Raw genomic sequence first — 10,445 nt, 5'->3', positions numbered from 1 at the left:
GGTCACCCTTGAATTTGAAAGCGGGGTGCTAGAATCTGTCTTTTAAAATATATTTTTTAAAAAGTATATTAAAATAATATTATTTTTAATTTTTAAAAACTATTTTTTATATCAATATATTAAAACATTTTATTTTTCACCAAACTTCCGTACACTTTTTAAAATCTTTTGTAACTGTTATTCAGGATGCCAAACGAAGAAACGAATGTAGAAAGAAATTTATGTCACTGTTATTCATAACTCGATTGGAGAAAGCGAGAAATCTGGAACGCTCCGAGCATAAATCTATGTAGCATCGGAACGCGATGCCAATTATGATTTATAAAAATTTAATTCTTTAATATATTTTTAATTGTTTTAAAACGTTAATTTATTATACTTCCAAAATAAATTAAAAGATATCTGCCACATTTCTGTCTTTTCTAAAAACTCTAATGAAAAGGGAGAAAAAACAGCGTCATTCTGTGCCCACACAAAACAAGATGCCGAAGATATATTTATCTATGTTCGAATGGCTACTGCGAATTGAGATATTGGTTTACACGTAAGTGGTCCGTCAGGATTTATTAATGTGTAGAAGATTTCTTCAGGGCTAAGAATTCCTTATTACAAAATTAGGATTTCCCATGTCATCTACTAGCGTTTGTTTCTCTACTAGATTGCCATCCAAAGCATCTGCGTGATGCGCTGTCCTTGCCAAAAAATTCCTTCACATGGACGGTCATGGTCATGGACACGTGTGCCTGTCAAACACTAGAAATTCTTTCACTCTCAAAACTGCCTCTCGTAACACTTGGAAGGCAACGATTTGGAGAGAAAATGGACACTCCTCGGAATCAAACTTCCTCTCGGTTCATACAAGTGAGTGAGTTCATCCTTGCCTGACAAGTAATCTCTCTAATAGGGGTAGCAGAAACAGCAATCAAGTAATTAGCTGGTGTTTATTTGAATGTTTTACTAAGCGCAACTACAGAAGGAGAGATTTAGAACAAAAGCAGCAAAGAAATTAAATACAAGTGAGAACGTTTTTTACTGAACGAGAACATCATTTTATCAAAGGAACAGTTGCATCCATAACACGATGCCTCGTGAGGAAGTGTTTTATACGTCTCGAAAAGATTTTAATTGCATATGTTAATTTAACGAGAAGCTGACTACAGATACTATTCCAGAATCAAGACCATGCATGAAAAGTTCCTTCCCTGTCTCAAAACAGTAAAGAGGGGAGGACAATGGAAATTGTAAGTAATGTTTTTTGCAGTCCAGGACAAGGAAATCTATAATTCGACAGTATGAACGGAGGAATATATGCAGAGGACAGGTAACAGTGGATTTCAGTCTTACAGATCAAAGCAAGTGCACAAAATGCCCTGGTATGAAAATGCTTATGAATCGTCTATTATTGATAGTCTTCTGTTATACCACTGTAAGACTGAATTGAGTTTAACTTGGGAAAAGGACTTGCTTATCAGTTCATTAGTAACAATCATGGTAGTTCCATAGAGTGACATATTTAAGAAACAAGATGCAAACCCTCTGTTGAAGCCCCACCGTCCATCTTCCTTGAGAAGAGTCTTCGTTGCCTTGAGTACAGAAGGTCTCCCAGCACCATAATTATCCATAACCTTCCAGATTTAGGACTCTCGTGTTTAGAGTCTCTCCGAATATAACAATTAGGTTCCAAACCGCTCAACTATTGAATGAAAAAAAGATGGTTTTTCCTCCTGTGGACAAATTAATGCAATAGAAACAGCAAGTGGTCGAATGATACTCTATCAAAGTTTTTAGACAATTATTGATTTGTAACATAGGACATTAATTGACAAACTATGAACACATTTATGCTTTCTCTGTTAGAGTAACTCAAACTACAGGATGGATGCTACAGTAAAACGATTCCACCCAAAAAAAGGAGCAAATCCCAAAATCCTCTCAAAGATACTGTTCCCAGAGTACCGAAGCAATCCAAAAATATATATCATTATTGGTCAAATCAAGGCATTACATCTTTTTTATTCCCAATCGAGTGCTAAATATTTGAAGACACAACAATTTTAGAAAACTAGAAAAGGAGTGAACTAATTTACACATCCAAGGGCATATGGTTCACACAAGAAACTAGTTTTGACAACATGCCTGCGACTCCATTCGCAATGCTGAAACCTGTTGCTTCAGGCATGTCTAAACCTTCTGTGCATTTCAACATCATATCTTTTGACACTTCAAATGCTGTCAAAGAAAGATCTCCATCAGGAAATGCTCCAATAGCAGAGGTGCCAAAACCACGAGAAAGACCTGAATACCATCATTCCGCAACATGTGTGAGAGCCCAGAATCTGCTGCTTGCATTCTAGTCTTCACAACTGCTGTTGGATGCAATAAGCCTTGCTGAATAGTAAAGAGGACAGCACCAGTAATATGAAACTTTGTCTTTTCCAACATGGATAAAGGCCAGTAATTAGAAGAATAATTATTTTGTATTTAGCAAAAACACTAGTAGTACCAATGATTGACACAAGCAATAGAAAAATCCACGAAGTTAAAGAGATGGTGATAAGAACAGATATCTACGCAACTCATCATTGAATAACCATATAAACTGTGAGTTATACTGCAACCTCACAGCATGTTTACTAGAAAGGAAACGAGGATGGAGTGGTCATGGAGTCGTTGGTACCTACTTGATGCCGCCACTCGGACATTACTCGATGAAGGCACAAGGCTGGCAAAAAGCACCCGGAGAGCCAAAAGACACTATTTATGATTCTGTGATAGTGCCTGTCGATGAATTCGATCGATTGTCAAAATCCATTAAAAGAAATCGCTCGACGGGAGAGAATCCTTTCATATAATAGAACAACACCATCATCAATGTAATTGCTTAAAAGAAGTACGCAACAGAACAGATGCAGATTGAATAACTTTCACAAGTTAATTTATGAGATTAAAATGATTTAACGTTGTTTATTTATCACTAGGCCAGTGCTATTTGCATCCCAGCTGCCATCTCAAGAAGGATCAAAGTGTTATTTTTAACATTACAGCAAAACACCAAAGAAGTAAAAACAAAGCACACTCAACGCTAAAACTCAAAACTACCATGATCTCTAAAAAATTAAAAATAAACCAACTAAGAATGAAAAAAATAATAATAATGCACCGACCTAGCCCGATTGATGTCAGAATCAGCAAGAGCCAACTCAGGAACAGTTGCAACTTCAGTTTCGACAGCCATTGATCAACCTCAGGTTTTCCTACTGTTTGCAAATGCGGTTAGAGCCAGGGAACTTTTCAGAAGGCAAAAAAGCTGCCTGGGTGTGTCGGTCTTCAAGTGGGGAAATGGTGGCGGCATGTGTTGCCCTTCAATGTTATTTTTTGAATTTTTATGAAAAGCTATTTGAAATGTAGTTTTAAACTGCTAACCCAACTCAGTTTTTTTATTAAATTTAGATATTAAAAAGTGTTTGTGAGTATAATAATTGTTTTTAAAAATAAATTAAAATAATATTTTTTAAATTTATTTTTAATATTAATATATCAAAATAATTAAAAAACATAAAAAATAAAATTTAAATAAAAAAATTTAAACTTTTAAAAATTAAGGTTTAAATTATATTTCCAAACAATTATTAAGTTGACTAAATTTAAGTGACTTGATAGATCAATTTACAACCAATTGATTTAATCAAGTTAATTTTAATAATTTATTTAATTATATCTAAAATAATATACTTTTAATTTTTTATTTTATTTTTATAAAAAAATAATGTCATAGCTGGTTTGACAATTCAGTTATTCTAGTGATTAAATTAAAGATTGAGTTTGACAACAATAATTAATGTAGTATTTTAAAGTATGATAATTATTATAGTTTAAAATATTTTTTATTTAAAAATATATTTTTTAAAAAAATATATTTATATGAACATATTAAAATAATCTAAAAATAGTAAATAATTAATTTTAAATTAAAAAATAAATTTTAAAAATACACGATTTTAATCGTAATAGTCGAACACCGTAAAAAATTAGAAAGAGTTAGGCGTGCTCTAAAAAAAAAACTATTCAACGCGTTGGGGAGTAAGTTGTGAAACAAATGGTTGAGGGTTCAATTGTAGTCACCCGGAAGAATACATCCTTTTTATAAATTCTCTCACCCTACTCACATCGACCGTCAGATTTATCGATTTTCTCAAGTGCCCCACGAAATCACAACCATCAAGAGCCTGTCGGCCAAGGTAAAGAATAGATACGGCTAAAAAATACGCGAGTTCATTATGAATCATAGACTGTCGGGCTAACCAATATCTTTTCTCTCCAGTAACCCTAAAATCGATTGACACAACTACACAAGTAGGCAGTCTATTTTCAAGACGATTTTCTCATTCGAGTTAGACTAGAGGACTCGAAATTATTATTTTATGTAAAAGCTTTTTTTTTTTTTTAACTCATCCCATTCATTCTTGTAATCCTTTTCCTCGTATTTACAGACAGTGTAAAAGCTTGGCAGACATCCTCAACAAGGTATTTTGGTTTTTTTTTTTTTGCAATCGTTTTGAGATTATTTCAATTATTTTTTCGATATCATATAGGGTTTATCTTATCAACTGTACTGTATTTTCAATTTATGTGTATTTATGTAACACATTCGTTATTAGTATATGAATCGCTTTTTTTTAATGGTTCGATTTTTATTGAATCCGTGAGCTAACAATCAGTTGAAGAACTTGAAACAAGAATCTTTTGTAATTTAAGCTTTTTTGTATTTTCGAGCTGAGTTTCATTCTTGAAACAACAGAATGCCATAAAAATGGCACTCATGAAGTTGTTGATGGTCATGTTCTCAGATAGTTATGAAAAACTTTTGAATTAATATTGTTTGATTACATAATTGAATCCAGGATCTGTATTGGATGCCGCTAAAATGTTTTCATGTTTGAAAAATTCAATTAATTTGGATGAGTTTCAGGTGTTGAATTTCATTTTTGTTTGGTATCTGTAATTATGCACAATAGTTTTCTCAGGAAACTGTTGAGCTAATGTTGTATTTTTCGCTTGTTTTCCAATAATCCCACTTGTTTTTTTTATTTGTGGTTTGTCTGGTTGTAGATAAATATTAGGCATGGCTACTGCTGACCCAGCTTCAGCTACCGTTGGGCCACGGTATGCTCCAGAAGACCCAACCCTTCCCAAACCATGGACAGGACTGATTGATGGAAGTACAGGTCTTTTATATTACTGGAATCCTGAAACCAACATCACGCAGTATGAAAAGCCCCCATCTGTGCCGCCACAGATGCCTCCTGCTCTACCTCCTAATGCTTCTACGCCTAAGTTGGCCCAGATACCCATGGCACACTCATCGCAACCAAATGGCTTGGTGTCTCAAGCTGCACAACAGACTATGCAAGCATCACAGCAACAAGGGCAACAGATTAGCCAGTTGCATCAACAATATGGACAGGTAACTTCACAACAGCAGGGTCCCCAAGTAGTGCAGCTTTCTAACCAGCAGGGTGCACCACAGCAAGGTTCACAGTTGTCACAGGCCATTCAACAACCGGCGCAGTTGAGATCAATGCAGCATCCAGTTCAGCATCTGCTGTCCCATGCAGGGCAGCAAATGCCTCAACAAGGAGGTCAGCAGGTGCCCCAGCAGGTAGGGCAGTACATTATGCAGCATCAAAGCTTGCAAATGCCACAACCACAAGGACATCAGTATGCATATCAGCAGCCAATGCAGTACATGACATATCAGCAAAACATGCTTCCACAGGGCCAACAAAGCTCGCAGCAGCAGGCACATCTTAGTGCACAAGGGTTGCAATTTCCTAATCAACATGAATATAAGGCAGCGTTGCCAAAGAGAGAGGAAGTTGAGTTCCAGCAAGGAAATCAAACTGGGTTTTCTCCAACTCGGTTTCAACAGACTGGTGGATCATCCTCTCAAAACCTGTCTTCTGCTGGAAGCAATCCGGTTTGCATGCCGCATTCTGGTGTTCAGTTGGGTCAGGCTCAGCAGTTTGGTAGCTCTTCTGTTAATATTCAACATCCTCCTTCCATGGTTCAGATGCAGCAAATTGGGACTGATTTTCATCAGCAGCATGGTCCTAGGTTTCAAAATCATATGGGTCCCTCAGTGATGCACAATCAGCAGTCTAATCTGCCCCCTGCTGGGTTAAATATGGGTTATGAGAACAATGCACGTGGTAGGTCTGGCAATGATCATTATATTAATGCTAAAGTGGAAGGGCCTGTGATGAGTCCCCATCAGCCTGAGTTCATAGCTATGTCCAGGGCAAGAAAGCAGCAGGTACATTAGTTTATGCTCTCATTCAGTAGCCTTTGTCTCTAGAAACTGGTTTCAATGAAAGTTTTACTTGTAAAATGTTTGGGAGAAAAAAAGAAAAAAAATCTTTTTGCATCCTAAATAATTGAAAATTGGAAATGCAAACGAGCATTGTTGATGGGTTCATTGATCATGTTCTCTGATTGATTGGCTCATCAGTGAAGATATTGCTTATCCTTTTCAGGATTCAAGGACGGGGAGTGTTCCATTTCAGAATGTCGGGCCTGGTCATGGCAGCGGATTTAATACAGATGGGCATCCCAACCATAATATGTATAGTCATGCAACCAGTGGTCCGCCTTTTCCAAACAATGCATTGATGAGACCCTCTTTCATAGAAACTGCAGACATTTCTAACCTCTCGCCTGCTGAAGTTTACCGCCAGGAGCATGAAGTCTCAGCTACGGTCTGTATAATAACCTGACTCGATATTATTGTCATGTTGATTTGCTTGTGATAGTCCTCGTCAATCCATTTCAATAAATGCTAAAATAGGCAAGTGGGTGTCACAGCTAATGACTCAGCTGGTAATCCATTATAGCATAGTCATAGTAAGCAGAAGGAATTAAAAACTGAAAATACTAGGCTGTTTGGAATTCATGTAGCTTTTGGATGGATCAGATCATTGATCACCTAGGCTTCACCAAATTACATCTTTTGCTTTGTGAAGGTGTGGTTGCTGATGAGCTGAGCACTGTCTGACCAAGTTGTATGGATGTGTCACCCAGTGACTTGTTATTGGATTTGATAGGAGCTATAGAAATGTGATGTTCATGTATTTTCTCTTTATTTCGAACATATTTCATTAATTTATGCTATTATGAGGATGTTTTTTGATTGGAATAGTATATTCTACTAGACCTTATGTAGAGGTCCTCTTCTCTTCTTACATATAAGAGCTGAATGTTTTTAATATGTTCATTATGTTAACTTTTTGAAGGGGTTTTTTTTATAAGTTATTTGTGTTTCTTTCTTCTGTCTTTTCCTTCTTTTTTTGTTTTTTGGTATTTCCCTTTGGGAATTTACCTTTCATTTGGAAAAAGGCTTTTGTCTGTTTTGGTTTCAGTGTTTCATTCCCTTTATTTTGTACCTGATGGCATATTAGTTATTTAGGATTGTTTTTATCTTATACTTGTCTGTACATTGTGTAGGGTGACAATGTTCCTGCCCCATTCATGACTTTTGAAGCCACTGGTTTCCCTTCGGAGATATTACGAGATGTAAGTTCTACTTGTGCCAATATTTTAGGTTATATGTCTTAGGTTTAGAAGAATGAATTAAGATTCGCTTCTTTCTGTTTTTGAGATGTTCTTGCCTTTTGAATTATTTTAGACTCATAATTTGAATTATTTTAGACTCATAATTTCTCACTTGTCGCAGGTGCGATATTTGCTCCGGAGGAGGAGCATATGTCGTACGCTGCTCTGCTATTGGCATATTTATTCATGCAAGAACTATTCTGATTTTTTGGAGGCTGCAAAATGGACAGTTGGAGCCTTTCCTGTGCATCTTCTAGGAAGGTGGTTGGCCTTTTGTCCAATTCACACCTGATGTGACTGGGATTTGTTGCTTATTGGCTCCGTCTCATATGTCTTTATTGCCCTCTTTAGTTGCTCGAGTTGCTTATGTAAGCAACTGTATACCCATGGATTTTTAGTTTTTTTCTTTTATGTCACAACATGCTATTGGTCACCTGTTATATTGTTTTAAGCACTGATAACTTTGATACACTTAATTTTATCAGTCTGCTTATCTAGATACACACTTTTGTTCCAGATACATTCCGCTGGATTCGTATCTCCAACACCAATTCAGGCACAAACATGGCCAATTGCGCTACAAAGTAGGGATATAGTGGCCATTGCCAAAACTGGTTCCGGTAAAACATTGGGTTACTTGATTCCTGCCTTCATTCTTCTTCAACAACGAAGAAATAATGCTCAGAATGGACCTACAGTGTTGGTCTTGGCTCCAACCAGGGAGCTTGCCACGCAAATACAAGACGAGGTGATGAAATTTGGTCGATCTTCTAGGGTCTCTTGCACGGTGAGTCTTCTCTCTGAGAGCTATGTATTTACTTTCCTTTGGAATGTTGGTTCATCATATGATTTTGTTCTTTATTGCAGTGCTTGTATGGTGGAGCTCCAAAGATTCCTCAACTGAAAGAATTAGAAAGGGGAGCAGATATAGTTGTGGCAACACCTGGTCGACTCAATGACATCCTTGAAATGAAAAGGATTGACTTTAGGCAAGTTTCACTCCTTGTGCTTGATGAGGCTGATCGAATGCTTGACATGGGATTTGAGCCTCAGATCCGTAAGATTGTGAACGAAATACCTCCTCAAAGGCAAACACTTATGTTCACTGCAACCTGGCCAAAAGAAGTGAGGAAAATAGCAAGTGATCTTCTTGTTCATCCTGTCCAGGTGAACATTGGCAGTGTTGATGTGCTTGCTGCCAACAAGTCAATCACACAGGTAACTTGTAATGTAGTTCATTTTTTGTTACTTAAATGAGAATGCAATGGAGTAGATTGCAGAATTATGCTTTTTGGGGAAATAAACCTTGGTCTCTAAATTAATTTTCATCAAATATTTAATATATTTATACTTTATGGGACTAAAAATCACCTTGATGCTTGCTGAATATGTTTCTTTTCTTCTACTCAAAAATTTACAAATGATTTCTCCAAATATTTTTGGATATTTATATGCAAATTTCGTATTTATTATGTTGCAATTTGTATAAGGTCCCTTGTTCTTTCTATAAACAGAATAATGTCTATCTGCAGTATGTTCCCTTATTACTATAAACAAGATAATGTAAATCTGCAGTATGTTGAAGTGGTCCCACAAATGGAAAAGGACCGGCGCTTGGAGCAAATCCTTAGAACACAAGAGAGAGGTTCCAAGGCTATCATTTTCTGCTCTACAAAGAGATTGTGTGACCAGCTTGCACGGAGTATCGGACGGAACTTTGGAGCCGCTGCAATCCATGGAGACAAGTCTCAAGGTGAGAGAGACTGGGCTTTAAACCAGTTCCGGAGTGGAAAATCTCCAATTTTAGTTGCCACTGACGTTGCTGCCCGCGGTCTTGATATCAAAGACATAAGGTTAGTTCCTTCCTCCTTTGAATACATAGATGAGAGTTTAATGGAAGTGGAAGTTTAGGACGAAGATTCTTGATTTTTAAAAATTATGCATATTATTTACTTGTTGGAACATCAAGCACTCTCTGTGGTGATTGTCTGTTGCAAATTGCAATCTTACATCAATTCTCATTTTCAAGGATTGTTATCAACTACGACTTCCCCTCTGGGATTGAGGACTATGTTCACCGAATTGGTAGAACTGGGAGGGCTGGTGCAACTGGGGTGTCATACACCTTTTTCTCAGAGCAGGACTGGAAATATGCAGCTGACCTGGTTAAACTGCTGGAGGGAGCTAATCAGCATGTGCCTGTAGAGGTGCGAGAGATGGCGTTGCGTGGTGGACCTAGCTTTGGGAAGGATCGAGGAGGGTTGAACCGTTTTGATGCTGGCAGGGGTGGTGGGCGGTGGGCTTCTGGCGGCCGTGGTGGGATGAGAGATGGTGGCTTTGGTGGTCGTGGTGGGATGAGAGATGGTGGCTTTGGTGGCCGTGGTGGGATGCGGGAAAACAGCTTTGGGGGACGTGGTGGGATGAGGGAAAACAACTTTGGGGGACGTGGTGGGATGAGGGATGGGAACTTTGGGGGACGTGGTGGGAGAAACGACTTGTTTTCTGGGCGGGAAAACAGGGGAAGGGGATTTGGTGGCTCTGGTGGTGGTCATGTTGGTTGGGGTAGGAATGATCGAGGCCATGATCGTCATGGTTACATGGATGGCCGTGGACGTGGTCATGGAAGATTCGATGGTAGAAGGGATATGACTGAAAAGAGTAGGGGCAGAAGTTTCAGTCGAAGCCCTGATAGGGCTCGAACACGAGGTTATAGCCGGAGCCGGAGTAGGAGTCGGAGCTGGACCAGAAGCCGAAGCCGAAGCCGCAGCCGCAGCCCCCGACACAGCCGCAGCCGCAGCCCCAGCCCCCGACATAGCCGCAGCCGCAGCGCCATCCGC

The 10,445-nt window shown here is 38.2% G+C and overlaps 1 protein-coding gene across 5 annotated transcripts in view; it reads left to right on the top strand.

Moving 5' to 3' along the window:
• The first annotated feature begins 4,250 nt into the window (after nucleotides 1–4,250).
• LOC105115940 (DEAD box RNA helicase family protein) overlaps nucleotides 4,251–10,445 on the top strand; it is a 6,932-nt gene continuing 737 nt past the window's right edge. The window contains exons 1-8 of one of the 5 annotated variants that reach the window (XM_011013036.1): nucleotides 4,251–4,524; nucleotides 5,110–6,313; nucleotides 6,534–6,755; nucleotides 7,501–7,569; nucleotides 8,126–8,395; nucleotides 8,476–8,826; nucleotides 9,184–9,461; nucleotides 9,638–10,430. In XM_011013036.1, coding sequence (XP_011011338.1) covers nucleotides 5,123–6,313; nucleotides 6,534–6,755; nucleotides 7,501–7,569; nucleotides 8,126–8,395; nucleotides 8,476–8,826; nucleotides 9,184–9,461; nucleotides 9,638–10,430 — 3,174 coding nt within the window. In that variant the 5' untranslated portion in view covers nucleotides 4,251–4,524; nucleotides 5,110–5,122. Of the gene's footprint in view, nucleotides 4,525–5,109; nucleotides 6,314–6,533; nucleotides 6,756–7,500; nucleotides 7,570–8,125; nucleotides 8,396–8,475; nucleotides 8,827–9,183; nucleotides 9,462–9,637; nucleotides 10,438–10,445 lie in introns of all 5 variants that reach the window. The other 4 variants (XM_011013028.1, XM_011013059.1, XM_011013051.1 and 1 more) reach the window with 4 other exon arrangements.

This window comes from Populus euphratica, unplaced genomic scaffold, assembly GCF_000495115.2.
Source record: "Populus euphratica unplaced genomic scaffold, PopEup_1.0 scaffold5.1, whole genome shotgun sequence".
In the NCBI taxonomy this organism is placed as follows: Eukaryota; Viridiplantae; Streptophyta; class Magnoliopsida; order Malpighiales; family Salicaceae; genus Populus; species Populus euphratica.
This window is presented reverse-complemented; position numbering and strand designations above follow the sequence as displayed.